Genomic DNA, 23,726 nt, shown 5'->3' on the forward strand with positions numbered 1-23,726 from the left:
TCCTTTTTCTCATAATCCTGGCAGAAAAACAGGGACGCACTGACCTCCCTGTGCCTCAGTGTAGCTACGGGCCTGTGTTCTGTCAAGTCATCATGGAAAAACAACTGCCCTAGCCGTGAGATCAAACTGAACACCTCCCAATACAAAGTCTTGTACTCAAACTATGCAGTTATCAGACGGGCCTATCATAGTCTGAAAACTAAATGGGGCCCAAGACTTCACATTATAACATTTATTGGGTCAAAATTTTCTGCTATATTTTCCTACGCATCTACTGAGTATTACAATATATTTCATATGCTAAGTCAAAATAGTGCATTCTCAGCACTGTTATACAGGAGCATATTTCTAATGTTACCATTCCATTGCTCTGATATAAGATAACTATATTTCAGAAGAAACTTACCATTTTCTACTTGTATCATTCTATGTAATATTGGCAGCCACATAAGACACTGGGGACCAGGGTCTGACACTAAAACATTCAGAAAGTTGTTGATGTTTACCCCACTTCTCTGAAACAGACAACATACTCAAGTAGAATTTAAATTTTTCATTCTAAACGTTCTCCCAAAATTACCATGAAATAGTCATCAATTATCTTATATCTTTTACACACTTAACAAACTTTTAATGCTGCATCTTTAGTATTTTAGTTTCTTCAAAACTTTTTTGATTTTCTTGATTTTTTTTTCCATTTTTGTGTGTGAAATTTTGTACAGTAAATCTCCAATGAACAAACAAGATTCTGTTCAAGTGATATTGAAATATATTTACAGGTTTCTGGAAATGATCCAATCAACTATGATAACCCCCAATGTCGAAAGTTGCAAAATTAGCAAAAACTACTGATTGCACAACCGCTTCAGTGCATGTAATGTACTCATGTGTTATATCTAAATCTTCCTTAGGAGCTGAATTTAATTTACACTGTATTTAATATTTCATGTCTTCATTTGTAAATACCATAAAACAAATGAATAAACAAACAAGAGAACTGTCGAGTAATGATTCTTGGCTTTCTTACACATCAGATGTAATATAAGTCCTACGTCTTTGTTTGTAAGGAAATGAAACACCTTTCATAATTCATTTTATGAGCCGTGCCATGAGAAAACCAACATAGTGGGTGTGCGACCAGCATGGATCCAGACCAGCCTGCGCATCCGCGCAGTCTGGTCAGGCTCCATGCTGTTCGCTTTTAAATCCTATTGGAATTGGAGAAACTGTTAGCGAACAGCATGGATCCTGACCAGACTGCGCAGATGCGCAGGCTGGTCTGGATCTATGCTGGTCGCAAACCCACTATGTTGGTTTTCTCATGGCACGGCTCTTATGTACTTTACTGGCTATTTTTCTTTTATTTATTTTTTTTTGAAAACTGATCTACACTGCTCACTGCTATCTTGTTACCATACATTTGGCAATGTTCATACATGTTGTAGTTTTGGATGTTTAACACATTCTGTATTGTCTATTACAGTACAGGTGAAATAAAACATTAAAATATCAAACAAAGACCCATAAAATAAATGGTTTATTTCTGTGACCTAAAATGACACTTCAGGCAGAACCCTTTGCATGATAAGTTCTATAAAATGACAACTGAAACATCGTGCATATTTTTTTGTCATTTTTTGTCATTACATTCTGTCTGGTTTATTGATGTACATTTATCTGGTTCTTAATAGCAAAAAAACCTAGAGCTGCTTTTGAGAAAAGTGCATGTCTCCCACAACTGCCTAATCATCTGAATAGTTATGTATCTGAGTCAACCATGCACCAATACATGCATCACTGCCATCTGTGTACAGAGTGACTTTCGGTAATGCAAGAGTCATAATTCTGAAGTGCCTTGGCCGATTTCACTAGTTATCAAACTTGGTCGAGGACTTATTGGCAAACACATTTTGTTAAAGTTTGCTGAAGATCGGATGAGAAATGTTCGACTTAAGTGCGGACAAGTGTGTACAGAGTGATTTTCGGTAATTAATGGGCCATAATTCTGAAGTGCCTGGGCCTATTTTGCTAGTTATCAAACTTGACCGAGGACTTATTGGCAAACACATTTTGTTCAAGTTTGGTGAAGATCGGATGAGAAATGTTCGACTTAGCATGCGGACAATTGTGTACAGAGCGATTTTCCGTAATTCAAGGGCCATAATTCTGAAGTGACTGGGCCAATTTGGCTAGTTAACAAACTTGGCCAAGGACTTATTGGCAAACACATTTTGTTAAAGTCTGGTGAAGATCAGATGAGAAATGTTCAACTTAAGAGTGCAGACAAGTGTGTACAGAGTGATTTTCGGTAATTCAAGGGCCATAATTCTGAAGTGCCTTGGGCGATTTGGCTCGTTATCGAACTTGGCCAAGGACTTATTGGTAAACACATTTTGTTAAAGTTTGGTGAAGATGGGATGAGAACTGTTCAACATAGAGCACGGACCAAGATTTGTGACAGACAGACACACAGACAGCAGTAAATTAATATATCTCCCACACCACTATGTGGTGGGAGACATAATTAACAAGAAGCTGCTTTCAATAAACGCTTGATGCCCCCGGTGGCATCCTTGTCGATACAAAGCAACCTAAGTCAAAAGCAAGGTCAAATTCAAGGTCAAACTGAGGTCAGGTGATGTCTGAGGATGAGGAATGGTCAGAGGTTACATCTGCATTAGTATCAGGTCATTCTAGTAAGGGGTATTGATGCTAGACGAAACGGTCCCATTTGGTTAACCAAGAGATGGCCCATATAAAGCAACCTAAGTCCAAATTGAGGTCAAGGTCAAACTGAGGTCAGGTGATGTCTGAAGATGAGGAATGGTCAGAGGTTACATCTGCATTAGTATCAAGTCATTCTAGTAAGGGGTATTGATGCTAGACGGAACGGTCCCATTTGGTTAACCTCGTACGGACGGACGAACGGACAGGACGATCACTATATGCCTCCCGCATCAGTAGATGCCGGGGGCATAAAAAGCAAGTTACAGAATTTTTGCTAAATATAAACTTACAACTGACCCATTCCATCATCTGCCCGATTCAAATTCTGTACTGCAGAAATGTGATTTACTTACTACATATTTCATTTGTTTCATTTGGTCATAGCCTATTGCAATTTTCATTATTTACATAAAATAACAGTCTTTACAACTTCTGTCATTGGTTCTTAACACACATGGTAACATTACATGAACTAGATCATTGCCTACAGGTGCCATCGATCGTCTGCAAGTTCTGGTAAGTATGTAAGATAAGAGTCATTATATTATAAGTTCATAATTTCTAAGTACAAAAAGGGCCATCATTCTGACAAAATGCAGGTTAGAGTTATGGTTCTTGGCCTACATAGTCATCTAATGATAGTTAACAAGTGTGCAAAGTTTCAAAGCTGTAGCTCTTACAGTTTTTGAGAAAAGGTGGACCTAAACAAAAAATTTAACTAAAACTCAAATTTTCTAAGTACAGAAAGGGCCATAATTTTGACAAAGTGCATATCAGAGTTATGGTTCTTGGCCTACGAAGTCATCTAATGATGACAAACAAGTGTGCAAAGTTTCAAAGCTGTAGCTCTTATAGGTTTTGAGAAAAGGTGGACCTAAACAAAAATTTCAAGAGTACAAAGTTTCAAAGCTTTTTTTATATAGAATTCAAATATGGTTCCAAATAAAAAGAAATTTAAATTTTCTAAGTAAATAAAGGGCTATAATTTATGGCTCTTGGCTTACGTACTCACCTAATCATGATAAACAAGTGCGCAAAGTTTCAAAGCTATAGTTGTTATAGTTTTTGAGAACAGGTGGACCTAAACAAAAATCTTAACCAATGCTGTCACTGACGATCAAGTGACAATAATACCCAGAGATTTTTTTCAAATATCAGACAAGCTAAAAACAAAATATTTACCATATCAAAGCAAGCTCTAACTGCTGTTTCGTTGTAACCAAATGAAGGACCTTCAAACACCGCAGTAGGCAAGGCCAGCACCGCCTGCAAATACTGTTCAAACTTCTGTCTCACTAATAGTCCACTGGAGTCCGATATCTGTGTGAAAATGTCTGAAAAACAATGTAACCCCAAGAACTCAGTCATGTATCTCTGTAAAACATTCTGAAAGACAAATAAATGAAAACTGTCTGCAATATTAACTGTGCACATCATGTTATTGAGCCGTGCCATGACAAAACCAACATAGTGGGTTTGCGACCAGCATGGATCCAGACCAGCCTGCGCATCCGCGCAGTCTGGTCAGGCTCCGTGCTGTTCGCTTTTAAAGCCTATTGGAATTGGAGAAACTGTTAGCGGACAGCATGGATCCTGACCAGACTGCGCGGATGCGCAGGCTGGTCTGGATCCATGCTGGTCGCAAAGCCACTATGTTGGTTTTCTCATGGCGCGGCTCTTATAATTTATTCATAAAACAATAAGTGATGAAAGGCTGGTTACCGTATTTGCAATTATCAAGGTTTAAACTTTTATCTGCCATGTTCCAAGGGAAAAATCCATTGTGTGGTAACTGAGTACCGTTATGACTAATGCTATTAAAAATTGCTGTGTAAACAGTTGCACTGCACATAATATCTGTTTTGTAGTTAAGAGAGCTCAATTTAATAAAATTAATCATAGCATACAGTAAGTTTGAGGAATGATGCAAGCCATGTGCACTTTTAATATGGAATATAGATTTTCATTACATTTCAATAACACATGCAATGAAGTCCATCAACATGTTGGAATTCAAACCAAAAAATATCTAGATAAGAACTTTTTGTAAAACATATATGCCCCCATGTTTGAGGCAATTGGGATTGAAATTTTGTATACTGTGATCTTGCTCTTTCTAATGTAATTTGATGGCCCTAAAATCAAAAGTGCTCCGGGCATTCGTCAGACAGCGTTTTGAGTTTCAAGGCCACTGTGACCTTGACCTACTGACTCCTAACACATAAGAAGTCATTTGCTGACTACAAGCAGAAATTATATGACTACTAGTGGTAAATAAAATACCAGCTTACTTACAAAAACCTTAACCAATTTGTTATGAGGGTGCTGACACAGATGTTGAAAAATGATTGAGTGCAATAGCTCTACAGTCTAGCTAAAAATGGAGTCACTTTCAAAATAGTATCTTCAAACTCTATCTCTTTGATATTTCTATGAAATAAAATGATCATAAAACAATTATGTGACTTATCTTGAATATGCATACCATGTTCCTCACAAAATGTGCAAGCTGATATATTGCTTTATAGACAGATAACTTCACACTGATTATGAGGGACAAATATAATATATTAAGTTGTTGATATCTTGCCACTTTGTCTAGATAGTTACACCCCACTAACCCAAAAGTTTGATTCTGTCTTTGCACTGTTTTATTCAGTATATTCCTGCACAACCACAACTTGTGTTTGTTTGATATGGTTTAATGCCATTTATCAACAGTAATTCAATGATGCAATGGTGGCACTTAAGCTAACCATTGTAACTAGATTCAGTACAAGTACTAACTGGCCAGGGAGAACATACAACTCAAACTCATTACCCTAAAATCCATAGATCTATGCTCTCCCTACTGAGCTGAATGGGTGAGACATCCATCAGCAGAATAAACTACCTGCATTATAATTGGTTCAGGGTGGAATTTATCCTCTAAGAAACATTTCATGTGTATCCATAATGCGAAAGAGTTGTAAAAAGAGTTTTCTGTAAGTTTAGCTCTAGAAGCCCATTCCTAAAAGGACAAGAAGTATTTTACCGAGTATTGCAGTGACAATACAGAAGTCCCCTACCAGTGAAAAACAATTTTATTTGATCTTCAATAGTGACCTTGACCTTTGACAGACAACCATGGGTCATGTGCGCTACACATAGTCTAATCATGGGGAACAAACTTTTACTCTGTAAGACGTTGTCTTTTGTTCTAATCCTATCCATACAGATGTAATACATGTTTATATAACTATAATAATATTATGTACATTTATGTGGAATAAATATGTTTAAATTAAACTAAGCATAAGTCATGTACATGCATAATCTACATATTGCACTCTATTCACATAAAATATTTTATGAACCTAGCTTGAATATTGTTTAGTTATCGCAGGATTCAGATTTACGGATGGACAGATGTCGGGACAGACAGATGGAGGGCATTCCTACAGTCCCCCCTGGTGTTCCACAATTAGGGGACTAACAAATCTGTGTAGTGTTCACGAATGGGTGCAACACTACAATTTTCTAGCATAACAAGAGCTGTCCGTAAGACAGACAATGCTCAACTATTCGAAGTGTTGTCCCAGAAGCAGGAATATTACAATAATCCAGTATCTGCAATAGTTTTGGAGATAGTAACTTGCAAGAAAAACTTTAACCAGGATTTCCTTAGTCCAAAAAGGGGCATAATTTGACCAAAATGCATGTCAGGGTTATGGGACTTGATGCTATCACCTAGTTTTATAACCCTGAAGACACATGTGAAGTTTCAATTCAGTATCTGCCTTAGTTTTGGAGGCAGTAACTTGCATGCAAAACAGGATTTTCTAAGTCCAAAAGGTGGAATAATTTGCCCAAAATATATGTCAGAGTTATGGGACTTGACCCAGTAAGGTTGGTAATTGACCTGGAAAAAGAAAAATAAGTTTCTAAGCTATATGCCTTAAAGTAATAGCTAAATGTACTTGCATGCAAAACATTAACCACGATTTTCTAAGTTCAAAAGGGGACATAATTTGGCCAAAATGCATGTCAGAGTTATGGGACATGATGCTATCAACTAGTTTTATAACCTCGAAGACACATGTGAGGTTTCAATTCAGTATCTGTATTAGTTTTGGAGATAGTACCTTGCATGTAAAACTTTAACCAGGATTTTTCTAAGTCCAAAAGGTTGAAAAACTTGCCCAAAATACATGTCAGAGTTATGGGACTTGACCCAGAAATGTTGGTAATTGACCTAGAAAAAGAAGAAATAAGTTTCAAAGCTATATGCCTTTAAATGATAGCCATATATACTTGCATGCACAACTAAAACCAAGGTGTGACGCCAATGCCAGGGTGAGTAGAAAAACTATAGTCGAGCTAATTATTCTTATCATGTTTGAGGGGCTGTTTTAACAAGATATTAACAGAGAGTACATATGAGCATTCCAGTTCAATAAAATATAAAAAATAATAAGGCTGGTCGACATAATATCTATCTTTATAGCTTTATACCTGTTTTATGCTAAAACAGAGTTTTTTTAATTTTTTGTTACTCTGATTCTGGGCAGAAAAATGTTGACAGGAGGAGGGGGAAAAAAAAAGGCAGTAAAACAACAGACGGTAAGTGATCAAAAGCTTTATCGGATGACTCCTTTGTTTGGCAGCACTTTGTTGCTCTTTGGGTCACCTCAATATACCTCTTCCCATGTCATATTTTATTTCCCAAATGCATGTCAAATTCACATTCAATGTTGCCATTGTTATTTACATTCGGTTACATCTAGCATATATTTGATACAACGTAAAGTTTTTCATGCTTTCATCTTCTTGGCCTTTAGAACTTGTTTTTCATTGTTTAGTTGTCGATATACCGTATTTTGCTTTTTCATCGCATATTGTAAATGGTTCAAAGTTAATCTTAAATTTCACACAATTGTTTACATATGGAAGATGATTTCATTTGAGAGAAAAACACGCCCATATGACACTGACAGCTAATGCACTGACAAATATTAGTGTTGTCATCATCAGAACTCAGCAAAACGTCAATCATTGTTCTTAAAAAAATTTGAAATTTTTGAAATTTCATTTTTTTTTTTTTTTTTGAAAATGACAGAAGATAGGGCAGGAGGGTCTGAGTAACGAAAAATCAACAAACTCTAGCCTAATGCATGTTTGTTCCATATTACAGCATCTGCAGAATCCCATGGAATACCCTGTGCCTTTACCTGTTAACCGACCAATCCCTCGTGATTCTGCAGATGTTATAACATGAAAAAAATGCTGGATTCTGACTAACATGAATCAAAAGAAAAAATCAAAAGGTTTTGTAAATTTTGTTAACAGCTCTCAAACATTTTATACATGGTTTACACTACGATGATCTGGAAAATTTCATAAGCGATAGAAATATAAAAACGAAGACAAATTTTTCATGTAATTAAAACACTACACCTGTGATGACACGTGTATAATCTCAGAACAATCTCAACTTACATCTCAACTTATCTATAAGCTTTCCAGAACACAGGTGTGACAGTGCTACCTTTAAAGAAAACACTTTAATTCTTCCATACCCAGACCTGAAATATAAAAACTTATCTATTCAAATACTTCAGAATTAATGTGAATTAAACAAAGGCTATATATGATAAAAGATTGCATGATGACACAGACATAAAAAAGGTTCCACAAACATAACCCAGACTTCATGGACATGATACTGACCCAGAAAACATTACCAAAGGCTCTATCAGCATGACCTGGACTAGTCAGCCATGGCCTAGATTCCATATACATGACATAGACTCTATATACATGACCTAGAATCCATATACATGACCTAGACTCCATAGATGTGACCTAAAGCTAGACTAAACCTTCACAAAGACTCAACAAAAATGACCTAGCCATAGACTAAACAGACATGACCTTGACCTAGACTCAACAGACATGACCTAGAACCAGACTCAAAAGTCATGACAAAGACTCAACAGACATGACCTAGAACCAGACACAAAAGTCATGACAAAGACTCAACAGACATGACCTAGAACCAGACTCAAAAGTCATGACAAAGACTCAATAGACATGACCTAGACTCAACAGACATGACCTAGAACCAGACTCAAAAGTCATGACAAAGACTCAATAGACATGACCTAGACTCAACATACATGACCTAGAACCAGACTCAAGAGTTATGACAAAGACTCAACAGACATGACCTAGAACCAGACTCAAAAGTCATGACAAAGACTCAATAGACATGACCTAGACTCAACAGACATGACCTAGAACCAGACTCAAAATGCATGACAAAGACTCAAAAGACATGACCTAGACTCAACAGACATTACCTAGAACCAGACTCAAAAGTCATGACAAAGACTCAACAGACATGACCTAGAACCAGACTCAAAAGTCATGACAAAGACTCAACAGACATGACCTAGAACCACACTCATGACCTAGACTCAATACACATAACGAAAGTATCAACTTACATGACAAAGATTTAAAAAACATGACAAAAAATCTACAGACATGAGACAGACAGAGATATAATGAAGACTCCAAAGAAATGTCAGCCATAATAATAACAAGTGTTCCCATTGTTCTCTTATAGGCAACCAAAACTTATGATTTTCAACAAAGAAAAAATTAACTAAAGTGGGCAGATTCTACACATTACTAATGACATGTCTTTTAACTTCCCTCATACACAAAACATTCTCCTTATCCATCAAATTACAACTCATTGTAAAAGCTTATAAATCATATCAGTAATATTATACTGAAAATAGACCATCAATATAATGTTTTCCTCATCATTGCTGTAGTATTTTATTTCATTTTATGCTTCAGAACAAAAGAAAATTGCTTCATTTTGAAACAGAAGATGTCATGACATTCATAAAATTGTCATTAAAATTGATTTCAAACAGCAAATTCTAAATGAAACTGAAGATTTTGTTCCTGATTGTATCAGTGACAAATACAACCCTCATAAAATATCCTTCAAAGCAAAGACTTTCAGCGGGTACAATAGGAAAATTAATAAAAACTGAAATACGAAAACATTCTGTATTTTTATAACCATAGTAAACCGTATCTATTAGTTGATCTATCAATTCTCAACCCAGAAAACTACGTTCATGTTTGATTCACCAACTCCCACACCAAGGTTTATCTATAAAATTCAAGTGTGTGAGATGTTCACTACTGTTGTGGTACTACAAACGTCATAAATTCTGGAGCTATCTTGAAAATGTTTTAATGCTACGACATTGTGTGAGTCCCTTTGTACAGTGTTTGGCCCATTAGATTTCAAAATCAATGTTTTTTCTAAATTTAACAAAATTTTTATGGAAGCTATTATGCAAACAGTTTAGTTTCAGAAGTCCAGCAATAAAAGGGTCAGTATAGCCTCAAGTTGAAATTTTATAGCCCTAAATAGCTGAAAATTACTATGGAAACTATTTTTTAAATGATAAATTTAAATTTCATCTAGATATTTTGAAAATATAAACAATTCCTCATGTTAATATCTTGTACATAAAAAGATACTGTAAAATCATTTAATTTCATGGGCATGAAATTTCGTGGTTTTGGTCAAAAGGGCAATTTCTGGGGGATATGAATTCTGAACATAAAATGAATGGGAATTTTACTTGTTCGTTGGGATTAAATTTCATGGATTGACTCAACCATGAAATCCACGAAAATTAGTCCCCCACGAATATTAATGATTTCACAGTATTAAGTCAAAATCTTGTTATGGAACAAAACAGGGAAATACAGTTCCAAAGACATATTTCTGGGGTAATAACTAATTGTTTCCTTACCCATCATATGCACTAACTAGCCAATTAAGTAACATGTTAACACAAAGTTTCACATCAACTTGTCTCGTCACTGGTACACGTTTATTCAGCTGTGTGTACAGGCTTGTCAGTATGGCTTCCACTCGTGAGGCGTTCAGCTCAGTGTCTGCCTCAAGCGTGTTCAGTCCATTCTCTCTAAAACATTCTATGATGTTCCATATATCCACCATCTCCACTGAAATATTTCATATAAAACAGTATTAACTTTAATATCTTATATAACAGTGTCCTTTCGTCCTTTGTTCTTTTTTAACAAATGCATGCATTAATATTTGATTGGTTTGTTTGAGAAGTTGACAACTGAAACTAATTGCCCAATGGTTCTTGATAAATGACTTCACAGTGAACAAATTCACCTAGTTAGGGATCAAATTCACAATTTCTAGATCAGTTTTCTAAAGCTCTCAACACTAAGCTTGCCAGACCATTTGTAAAATTAAGTGATGCAATAGCGTACAGTACAGTATTTTGTATTTTATGATTAAGGCTAGCAAAGTGCTGCTCATTGCTAAAATATTTTTCTTGTATCTTCCTTCCAGACCATACATCTGAAGGTCTTTAAAGCAGTCATAATTGTTTGCAGGTACATGACATTATGTAAAATGGCGGTCAAACATGCATGCATCACCTCCGTACTGTTTTCCCATCACCGAAGCACACAATTTGATGCAGGTAGTCAAATCATCTGTCTCCGTAATAGTTATTTTTAGCACAAATAGTTCATTTTAAAACACAAAGGCTGTATTATACCGCTCTTTAATATATACTGCTCATATTAAATGCATTGAATTTATATGATACACACGCTGTTAAATATGTCTGCTAGGTTAAGTATGACAGTGTGATTATGCAAAAGATTGTTTGGTGAAGGAGGTAGAACTACTTTTAAGCACTATTTTGTTAGGCTTTTTGCGTTAAGGAATGACTGATTTTTGAAACTCTGTATAAGATTATGTTAGCACTGAGGCAGATACTCCACCCCAAAAATCTAGATAGACTGGCAGTCTTCTGGCTGGGTGACACATACATGTAAGAAACCAGTAAGAACTATAAGCTCAGATATTCACACAGTCAGAAGTCTTTGCTGAAAAAAAAATAACCTTGCATTTTACCTTACTGAGCTAGCTAAACTATCAAAATGCTGATAAAAACAAACAAATACACAACATTTGAAGTTAAGACCTCTGTTGACCTTTTTCTTTCATAAAACTAAAAAGCCTTATAACCTGAACATTTATGATATAACTAATGCTAATTTTGTTTGCACATCTGTACACTGCTTTTGGCTTTGGCAGATAAAGACAAATGGTGTCTTTGAGCTGGTGAAAATGATCATTCCCATGACAGTTTTCTTTCATCTTCATAATTCTTACATTCACCTAATAAAAGACTGATATGAAAATGCACAACTTCTAAAGAAATCTTATCAGTTAACAAATAAAAGTTGCATCTCTCCACAAGATAACAAACTTATTGCATTTGAAATTTTCAATCTTTCTGTATCACTCTTTGATGTCAATAATAACATTTTCTGTACTTAATACTTTCTTATGTTTGGGTTAATAAAATTTCTAAGATAAATCCATAAATCTGTACAAAAATGAATGTCAGTGAAGAAATTTATTGCTCATATTATGCTGTGATTTCTAACATTTGAAATCAAGACTGTCTATATAATACAGAGTGCTACAGAAATTGAATCTGTGCAAAACAAAACAATTTGATGAATTGATATCCCTACATGTTGATAATAAATACTGATGGAAAATAAACAAGAGCACCGCCCTGCGGGTGCTGACGCTCATCTGATTTTTTTTGTATAATAGAAATATTGTCCTACCCATGATTTTCTAAGTCTAAAAAGGGCCATCATTCTTGCAAAAAGCAGGATAGAGTTATGTTTCTTGATGTACAGTGTCCACTTATGATGGTGAAAAACTGTTGCAAGTTTTAAAGCAATAGCTTTGATAGTTTATGAGAAAAGTTGACTTAAACATAATACTCAACCAAGAAAATGATTTTCTAAGTCCAAAAGGGGCAATAATTATTGCAAAAAGCAGGATGGAGTTATGTTGCATGCTGTACAGGGTCAGCTTATGATGGTGAACAAGTGTTGCAAGTTTCAAAGCAATAGCTTTGATAGTTTAAGAGAAAAGGTTGACCTAAACATAAAACTTAACCAAGAAATCTGATATTTTCTAAGTCCAAAAGGGGCCATAAATCTTGCAAAAAGCAGGATGGAGTTATGTTTCTTGCTGTACAGGGTCAGCTTATGATGGTGAACAAGAGTTGCAAGTTTTAAAGCAATAGCTTTGATAGTTTAGGATAAAAGCTGACCTAAACATAAAACTTAACCAAGAAAACTGATTTTCTAAGTCCAAAAGGGGCAATAATTCTTGCAAAAAGCAAGATGGAGTTATGCTTCTTGATGTACAGGGTCTGCTTATGATGGTGAACAAGTATTCTAAGTTTCAAAGCAATAGCTTTGATAGTTTAGGAGAAAAGTTGACCTAAACATAAAACTTAACCAAGAAATCTGATATTTTCTAAGTACAAAAGGGGCCATAAATCTTGCAAAAAGCAAGATGGAGTTATGTTTCTTGCTATACAGGGTCAGCTTATGATGGTGAACAAGTATTCCAAGTTTCAAAGCAATAGCTTTGATAGTTTAGGAGAAAAGCTGACCTAAACATAAAACTTAACCAGGCAACGCCGACGCCGACGCCGACAACCGCTCAAGTGATGACAATAACTCATCATTTTTTTTCAAAAAATCAGATGAGCTAAAAATGAAAAAAAAGAAATTGTGTTGGGGGTGGGTGCATGATCAGGGTGGTGTGGGGTTGACTGTTAGGTGGAGGAGCGAGGTGAGGGGAGGGTACATATTTGCATGTTGATAAATATTCATGGAAGGTTTAAGGTTTAAAAAAAAAGAAAAAGTGAGAAAAAAAAATTGTGGGGTTGGGGTGGGGGAGGGGGAAGAGGTGTGACCAGGGTGGTGGGGGTGACCGGATGTGGGTACACAACTTCCCATGTTGGTAATAAATGTTCTTGGAAAAAATGAAAGAAGTTTAATGAAATTCTACCAATTGGTTAGTTTGTTATGTGCAAATATGTGGAGTTTTAAACAATTAACGGGCAATAACTCTGAAGTTACTAAAGAGATCTTGGCAAAAATGTGTGTGTTCTACCATATTATGGTGATCTAAATTTAGTTTAAGTTTCATAGTTCTAGGTCAAATATGTCACAAGTTATGAAGCAGAAATTGCCAGATTTATAATACCCTAAATAGTTAACACTAGAAACTACAAAGGGCCATAACTCTGGTGTTACTTGGGCAAACTGACTGAAACTTGACCGATTGCATTTCCCTATAATGGTGAATATGTATATGAAGTTTTATTTAAATATTCCAAATCACTTCCTAGATATGGCTTCGGATGGATGGAGGGAAGGATTGACAATGCCACAACTATATCCTCAACCTTTGGCGGGGGATAAAAAAAACAAGAGATCACAGAGTGATCTTGGCGCCCACCAGTGTGCCATTTTTGAGTGTTCCAAATTTCAAGACTTACTGGCTAGCTCAAGGTCAAATTTCATTTCCGTACACAACACAAATCTATGCATGTGGTCCAAATTTGAAGCCTGTACCTTCAAAAATGCGGAAGTAGGTCACTAGGTCAATGTCAAGGTCAAAGTTTGTTTCATTACACAAAACTATGCATGTGGTCCTAAATTTGAAGCCTGTAGCTACAGAAATGTGAAAGTAGGTCACTAGGTCATTCTTAAGGTCAAAGTTCATTTCGGTACACAAAACTATGCAAGTGGTCCAAATTTGAAGGCTGTAGCTTGAGAAATGTAAAAGTAGGTCACTAGGTCAAAATCAAGGTCAAATTTTACTTCGGAATACAAAACTATGCATGTGGTCCAAATTTGAAGCCTGTACCTTCAAAAATGTGAAAGTAGGTCACTAGGTCAATGTAAAGGTCAAAGTTTGTTTCGGTACACAAAACTATGCATGTGGTCCAAATTTGAAGGCTGTAGCTTGAGAAATGTAAAAGTAGGTCACTAGGTCAAAATCAAGGTCAAATTTTATTTCGGAATACAAAACTATGCATGTGGTCCAAATTTGAAGCCTGTACCTTAAAAATGTGAAAGTAGGTCACTAGGTCAATGTAAAGGTCAAAGGTCATTTCAGTACACAAAACTATGCAAGTGGTTCAAATTTGAAGGCTGTAGCTTGAGAAATGTAAAAGTAGGTCACTAGGTCAAAATCAAGGTCAAATTTTATTTCAGAATAAAAACTATGCATGTGGTCCAAATTTGAAGCCTGTACCTTCAAAAATGGGAAAGTAGGTCACTAGGTCAATGTCAAAGTCAAAGTGTTTTTCGGTACACAAAACTATGCATGTAGTCCAAATTTGAAGGCTGTAGCTTGAGAAATGTGAAAGTAGGTCACTAGGTCAAAATCAATGTCAAATTTCATTTTGAAACACGAAACTATGCATATGGTCCAAATTTGATGCCTGTACCTTCAAAAATGTGAAAGTAGGTCACTAGGTCAAAATAAAGGTCGAAGTTCTTTCCAGTGCACAAAATTATGCATGTGGTCCAAATTTGAAGGCTGTAGCTACAGAAATGTGAAAGTAGGTCACTCGGTCAAAATCAAGGTCAAATCATGTCAAGGTTCATCTTGCCACTCTAAAATATACATGTGGTCCAAGTTTGAATGTTGTAGTTACTGACAAGAACATTTTAAAAGCTTCTTCCCTATATAAGTCTATATGAACCATGTGACCCCCGGGGCGGGGCCATATTTAACCCTAGGAAGATAATTTGAACAAACTTGGTAGAGAACCACTAGATGATGCTACATTACAAGTATCAAAGCCCTAGGCTTTGTGGTTTGGCCAAGAAGATTTTCAAAGTTTTTCCCTATATAAGTCTATGTAAACCATATGACCCCCAGGGCGGGGCCATATTTGACCCTAGGGGTATAATTTGAACAATCTTAGTTGAAGACCACTAGATGATGTCACATACAAAATATCAAAGCCCTAGGCCCTGTGGTTTTGGACAAGAGGTTATTCAAAGTTTTTCCCTATATAAGTCTATATTTACCATGTGACCCCCAGGGCGGGGCCATATTTGACCCCAGAGAAATAATTTGAATCATCTTGGTAGAGGACCACTAGATGATGCTTCATACCAAATATCAAAGCCCTAGGCTCTGTGGTTTTGGACAAGAAGGTTTTCAAAGTTTTTCCCTATATAAATCTATATAAATTATAGAAATAAACAAAGGGCCATAACTCACTCATAAATTGTTGAACCAGTCTGATTTTCAGGGGGACACAACTAGGGTACCAATACATCATTCTGACAAAGTTTGGTCAAAATCCCCCCAGTAGTTTCTGAGGAGATGCGATAACGAGAAATTGTTAACGGACAGACAGATGGACGGACTGACGGACGGACGAAATGACGGACGGACCACGAACGCAGAGAGATTTAAAGCATTCTTGCCAGAAGTATTGGCGATACAGATGCAGAATGACAGCAAATTGCTCTGCCTTTTTTAACAAAAAGATCTGCTAAAAATATTTTCAAAAAACAAGAATTCAAGCTAGGTTACTAATGACCAGGTTTTGTAAAAAATCATTATGCTATTCACATGAGAATATGGTCTAAGATTTATTTCATGGCCATTTACCAGTTATGCATTACAGCAGAACTGAAGTGGTAAACAAGACCAAATTTGGTGAAAATATCCAGGTAGTTAGACGACGTCTGTGATATTTAATTTTGTTTTTAGTCGTGACAGTCATGTTTTATTTGTGGTTGTCCTATTTTAGCTCTGACTGTCCTGTTTTAGCTTTGATTGTCTTTTTTTAGCCCTGATTGTTCTGTTTTTACCTCTGGTTGTCCCATTTTAGCTCTGCTTTTTGCTCTGATTGTATTTTTTCTAGCTCTGCTTTTAGTTCTTGATTGCTTGTAATAGCTCTGGTTGTCCATTTTTAGCTCTAATTGTTCTATTATAGCTCTCAAAGTCTGGTTTTTGACTGAATGTTTTTATATCACTGCTTTTAGCTCTGAACACAAACAGGGTTCACACAGACTAACGAAACAAACCTTTCATGACTTTTTAAGGATCTTTTCCAGACCTAGATTCAAACTTCACGCTGTGAAGAAAGCAAAAGAGATACTGATAATCCCAAAATGTCCTTAACAAACAACCAACTACACACTCACTTCCATTCCTCCTAGTGCAAATATATCTGGCTTTGCTTAATATACCACTATTTGGAAATTTTATCATATTCAATTTAGCAGCTTATTTTGATGTTTCTATTCATAAATTATTATGCTAATGAAATTTGGCCTAATGCAGACTTTCTGCAGATTTTTTCCAGTAAAAAAGATAGAGAGCAGTGTTGCATATTTCAGTACTTCTCATGAACAGATTCAATCAAATCTGCTGTAGTATTTGCTTGATTGCATTCTGTGTTTCCAAAGGGCCATCTTAATAACTGTATTTACTATCACAACAGCGGTCATCAAAATTATGCTGTGTAGAAGCTGTAAAGATTCCTTTATACCTGGACTCAGTGTTGCTATATTTTCTGGTCCTTTGGGATCATGAAGTCCATTCAAATTGTACTTTAGATAAGATTCCTTTTAAGCTGATGCAAGGTGTTGTAAGGGGTGTTGTACTTTTCATTACCTCTCATGAACACACTCAATCAAACCAAATTTGCTGTTATTTTGCTTGGTTGTGTTCTGTGCTGTGCTTCAAAAGGATCTTCTTAAAGATTTTGTTTACTGCAGAGGAGAAATGCAACATATATAATAATCTAATGAAATGTAACTGATTCCCTAAACATTCTTTTTAAAGTTTTGTGTACTTTATTCTCTCTTTATAAACACCAGTCCTGACAGGGAGACCAACTTCTATCAAATACCATAAACAGATCTGACTGAATAGTTCTCATGTGAGATTGTTGTATAAAGACTGTAACTTACAATTAGTTTTCCTCTGGATGTATCTCAGCTTGCAAGCTGTCCTGTAGGTGGCAAATCTAATCACATCAAAGTTCTGTGCTCCTGAATATAACATACAAAACAATCACTTACACAATAAACCCGGAAAAGTGAGAACAAATTTCTCCGGCTGTATGATCTGAACTGAGAGCTTAGTTGATTGTGTTTAATAGTATGTTTCTGTAGAATTTCAGTTATAGTGGGCACATTTAACTACAATATTTCTTTTTCAATTTCTATATACACTATTACCAGTAAGTATGAAAAGTAAAACACTTAATGTCCTTCAAATGTGTTATTTAAACTAGAACATCAAACCATCATTTTGTAAATGTCCTCATACCTATAAAATTTCCTGACAGTACTAGGCACAAGTCACAACAGCCAATCTAGTACTGCCATTATGAATGAAAACTACTGTATGCACATTACTTACCCAACCATTGTCTGTCAACTCACTAATGTCTGTAACAAGCCCTCTGTTTCCAATGAGAACATATCTATGCTTAATCTTAGTTTTGTCAGTAAACTTTCACATCTTATCTTTGTCAGTAAACTTTCTCACCTTATCTTTGTCAGTAAACTTTCTTCATCTTACCTTTGTCAGCAAACTTTTTTATCTAATATTTGTCTGAGAAATAAACTTTCTCATCTTACATTTGTCAATAAACTTTCTCACCTTATCACCTTAAGAGATGTCTGTTAATCTGTTCTCTACCAATCTGATTGGTGGTGATACATGATATTTTAGACCATTTCATACTAGAGCGCATATAGTGCACCTGTCACCCTATTTTTCAAATTTTATCATTTCTTTTTTAATGAAATCTTAAGATGCATGGTGTTATGATTAACGGACATAGCTTACTTTTTAAATACTTTCTTGTATATAAATTGAGACATATGTAAGTTGTATGAAGGTTTAGTGACAGTATCCCAATATCAGAGATAATTACTCGTTAGATATTTCTGGCTCGACTTTTCGAAGAAAAATAGAGCTACTGCACTCTCCCCAGCGTCAGTGTTGGCGGTGGTTACAGGTTTTGATAAAGTCAAATAGTTCTGTTACTATCAAAGTTATTGACTTGAAACTTAATATATTTTGAATTTTGATGGAGTTATACCCCTTTTGTACTTAGAATTTTTTGGTTAGGGTTTTTGATAAAGTCAAATATTTCTGTTACTAGCAAAGCTTTTGTCTTGAAACTTAAAATAGCTATTTACTGTCAAGGTCTACATCAGGAGAAACAGTCCCATAATTCTGATTTGAATTTTTGACAGAGTTATGTCCCTTTTTGGTAAAACTTTTTGATAACATCAAAATCCATACATGTGATACGTCCCGGATTGTCCGGGATTGTCCCGGAAATTACATACTTGTCCCGGTGTTCCGGACAGGGTTGAAAAGTCCCGGAAAAAATAAAAAAATATAGGAACAAATAAAAATAATCCAAAAAAAACTTGTTTTTTTTTGTGTATAAATTGTTCCATTTTACACAATAAACAGTCCGCGGTGTCACATTGTTTATTCCTAATCAGTTTCATGCCCTCAAGCGGGACACGTGTTGATTAAGCTGGCTTTGATCATGCAACGATCTTTTGATGACACTGATTAAGTTACGGTCAGTTATTATGATGACCCTGATTAAGAACTGACAGGATTATACAAGCAATAACTGTTTTATGATACTTAAATTAGGAAGAAAAGTCGTAAATCTCTTTGTTTTTAGCACGTTGGCGGTAAAGCTACATGTAGCCTTTATGGAAGAGATTATTGAAAACGGTCAATTAAATGATAATAATTTTAAAAGGTTGTAATCATTTAAGAATTAGATCGATTGTCAAACATATTCTAAATTAAAATGTTGAATGCTTTTGCCGACCGACCGATGAAAATTGACCCGACTCCATATATTTTATATTGTCGATTTTTATCTTTATTTTATTCCTTTAAGGATTCAATTTAGTTATTAGATAAATTATAGATAAATGTTTAAGCTTTAGAATAATACCAAATTAGCTAGAATCTAAATCACGATGACCCGGTTGATTCTTATAATCTACGTATTTAGTAAGTCTCTTAATTCTGTTCACCTCCGGAACGCAATAAACTCATGTGCCGAACTATAGATGTGTATTACCTGTACATGTATTTACCTCCCTTAGAAAGCTAGACGACATTTGCAGCAAGTGAACATTGTTTATCTCTGGAAACTACATGTATTACAGTAATAATATGATATTTTTGCATGAAACAGACGAATACCAATGTCACAGTGTATGTCCCGGACAAAAGGTAAAAATCCCGGACATTTTAACTCAGAATCCCGGAAACGTTCTGAAAAATTATGGCATGTATGTCAAAATCAAATATCTTTCAAATTGTAACTATCAAGTTATTGACTTGAAACTTAAAATAGAAACAATCCCATAACTTTGATTTGAATTTTGACAGAGTAATTCCCCCTTTCTGACTTAGATTTTTTTTTTTTTTTTTTTTTTTTTTTTTTTTTTTTACTGGCAAAGTTCTAATTCAGAGTCAAGCACTGAGAAAAGTTGAGCCCGCTGTCTTATGGGCAGCTCTTATTATACTTATTATACTTTAATATCTATATACTGTAATTGGGATCTGGGTATCTATGCCTTCATACAGTATGTTAGAATATTTGAGTTAAAATTAGAAGTGAACCATCTCTTATAACTCAAATTTATAAGTGGCAACACATTTATTTTATATATGTTTTATGTATGACCTCTTTGTATTGTGTTGATGAGATGTAAATAAACTAAATAAATAAATATAATACCTTATCTTTGTCAGTAAACTTTCTCACCTTTTTTTTTTGTCATTAAACTTTCTCATCTTACCTTCGTAAGTAAACTTTCTCATCTTACCATTGTCAGTAAACTTTCTCACATTATCTTTGTCATTAAACTTTCTCACTTACCTTTGTCAGTAAACTTTCTCATCTAACATTTGTCCGAGAAATAAACTTTCTCATCTTTTCTTTGACAATAAACTTTCTCATCTTACTTCTCAGTAAACTTTCTCATCTTACCTTTGTAAGTAAACTTTCCCATCTTACCATTGTCAGTAAACTTTCTCACATTATCTTTGTCATTAAACTTTCTCACTTACCTTTGTCAGTAAACTTTCTCATCTAACATTTGTCCGAGAAATAAACTTTCTCATCTTTTCTTTGACAATTAACTTTCTCATCTTACTTCTCAGTAAACTTTCTCATCTTACCTTTGTAAGTAAACTTTCCCATCTTACCAATGTCAGTAAATTTTCTCACCTTATCTTCGTCAGTAAACTTTCTCAGCTTACCTTTGTCAGTAAATTTTCTCAACTTACCTTTGTTAGTAAACTTTCTCATCTAACATTTGTCTGAGAAATAAACTTTCTCACCTTATCTTTGTCAGTAAACATGCTTTTCTTACCTTTGTCAGTAAACTTTCTCACCTTATCTTTGTCAGTAAACTTTCTCATCTTACCATTGTCAGTAAATTTTCTCACCTTATCTTTATCATTTAACTTTCTCAGCTTACCTTTGTCAGTAAACTTTCTCAACTTACCTTTGTTAGTAAACTTTCTAATCTAACATTTGTCTGAGAAATAAACTTTCTCATCTTATCTTTGTCAATAAACTTTCTCACCTTATCTTTGTCAGTAAACATTCTCTTGTTACCTTTGTCAGTAAACTTTCTCACCTTATCTTTGTCAGTAAACTTTCTCACCTTTGTCAGTAACCTTTCTCATCTAACATTTGTCTGTGAAATAAACTTTCTCAACTTACCTTTGTCTTACCTTAGTCAGTAAACTTTCTCACCTTATCTTTGTCAGTAAACTTTCTCAACTTACCTTTGTAAGTAACCTTTCTCATCTAACATTTGTCTGAGAAATAAACTTTCTCAACTTACCTTTGTCAGTAAACTTTCTCATCTTACCTTTTTCAGTAAACTTTCTCAACTTACATTTGTCTGAGAAGTAAACTTTCTCACCTTATCTTTGTCAGTAAACTTTCTCATAATATATTTTTCAGTAAACTTTTTTATCTTACCTTTGTCAGTAAACTTTCTCATTTTACTTTTGTCAGTAAACTTTCTCATTTTACTTCTGTCAGTAAACTTTTTCATTTTATCTTTGTCAGTAAACTTTCTCATAACTATAATGCATGTTCTTATTTGTAGTTACTGTTTGTCTCAAACTGTCTGCAAATTTACTTGTAAATTATGACAAGCACCACGTTTTTCAATGATTAATACTGTGAGTAATTCCAACTTGATCATGCCTGGAATAATTCCTTTGTTTCCTTTGAGAACTGACAGTACACAGAACAATATCTGTAAACTTGCTCAAGTCTGTAGTAAGTGCCTTGCTTAAACTGAGAACTGAAAGTAATCATACCATTTCTGTAATTGACTCATGTCTATAACGCTTACATTTATAATTAACTGTCTATTTCCTATAATAGTAAGACATAATTTTGTTCATGTGTGTAAACTTATGCCTGTTTCCTATAAGAAGAAATCTTATTGCTCTCAGTTCACTCATGCCTGCATTAAGCCCCCTGTATCCATGAAAACTTCTGTTTCAGAAATATCAGCCATATCTGTAACTGACACTATCTATAATATATCTGTCTATTTTCTATGAGAACTACAGTTCCAGTTATCTTACCCATGCCTGTAATTTTACCCATATCTGAAAAAGAGTAAAAGGGTGGGAGGGGAGAACAACATGTCCGAACACCAGAAATGTTTAAGACTGTTATCTAATATAACTACTGGTTTTGGTATTTAGAATACCTTCATCAGGTTATATCCGAAATAATTTAATTGCTCGTTTTCTATGAGAATAACTGTTGCAGTAAACTGTCATGTCTGTAAACTAACTCATACCCATAATACACTGCCTGTTTTCTATAAAACCTACAGATCAAGTGCTCTTTACCCATGCCTGTAAAGTTGCTCATAATTGTAACAAACTGCTTGTTTTCTACGAGACCGACTGTCACAGTAATCTTACCCATGCCTTTAAACCTTACCTATTTCTACCTTACTTACCTTTTTCCTGTTGTGTATGAGAACACCTGTCTATATGTAATCTTGCCAACAGCCTTTAAATTTTTCATGTCTGTGACAAGTTTCATATTTTCTATGAATACTATTGTTCCAGGAATATTACCCATGTTCGTAAACTTAATCATACTTGTAACAAAATGCCTGTACCTATGAATGTATGCCCATGTTTGTAATAAGTTTTCTGCTGTCTATGACAACTTGACTGTCTCAGTAACTTTACTCATGCCTTTTAACTTACTCATATCCGTGATGTTTTCTGCTGTATTCTATGAATACTATTGCTCCAGTTATCTTACCCATGACTTACCCATGACTGTAATAAGCTGCAAGCTTTCTACAAGAGCTAGTAATCCAGAAATCTTACCAAGACCTGTAAACCATGTCTATCAGTTATATCTTAGCCATGCCTGTAAACTTACTCATGCAATCATGTTATAAACTACCTATTTTCAATGAGAATTACTGTTCCAGCAATCTTATCCTTACTTGTATCTGCAATAAGCTTCCTCATTTCTATGACTTTAACTTACCTATTTATGTGATAAGTTGTCTATAAGAACTACTGTTCTAGTAATCTTACTTATTCATAAGAGAATTACTATTCCAGCTTTCTTACCCTGTCTGTATTAAACTGCCTGTTTTCTATGAGAACTATATAATCCTATTAATCTTACCCATGTCTGTTAACTTACTCATATCTGTAATGTAATAAGCTGCCTGTTTCCTATAAGTTTCTGCTGTGTGGGGCTCATGTCTTCCAGCCCTGAATCAACCCCACCATCTCGCACAAACCCTGAAATGTATTCAATCATATGAATTTGACTGCAAAAATTTCATGAATGTAAATAAACTCTCAATTAAAATTTATCATGCTCACTAATATTGGACCATAGTCCATGATAAGGTAATAACACATACAAAAAACTTTTAAGATGGATTACAGAAAACACCAGTGATTAAGAAATTACATATAATACATATGTTTTGTAAAATTCGAA

General features: G+C 34.9%; 1 protein-coding gene across 1 annotated transcript in view; it reads right to left on the reverse strand.

The window, feature by feature from the left end:
• Nucleotides 1-17,697, reverse strand: part of LOC123525282 (dystrobrevin beta-like) — a 157,323-nt gene extending 139,626 nt beyond the window's left edge. The window contains exons 1-5 of the mRNA XM_053539631.1: nucleotides 17,623-17,697; nucleotides 10,557-10,770; nucleotides 8,206-8,291; nucleotides 3,910-4,061; nucleotides 407-515 (exon numbers count right to left, since the gene is read on the reverse strand). Of these exons, the coding sequence (XP_053395606.1) occupies nucleotides 407-515; nucleotides 3,910-4,061; nucleotides 8,206-8,291; nucleotides 10,557-10,765 (556 nt within the window). The 5' untranslated portion in view covers nucleotides 10,766-10,770; nucleotides 17,623-17,697. The remainder of the gene's footprint in view (nucleotides 1-406; nucleotides 516-3,909; nucleotides 4,062-8,205; nucleotides 8,292-10,556; nucleotides 10,771-17,622) is intronic.
• Nucleotides 17,698-23,726: the final 6,029 nt, after the last annotated feature.

The sequence above is a fragment of the Mercenaria mercenaria genome, chromosome 3 (assembly GCF_021730395.1).
Source record: "Mercenaria mercenaria strain notata chromosome 3, MADL_Memer_1, whole genome shotgun sequence".
In the NCBI taxonomy this organism is placed as follows: Eukaryota; Metazoa; Mollusca; class Bivalvia; order Venerida; family Veneridae; genus Mercenaria; species Mercenaria mercenaria.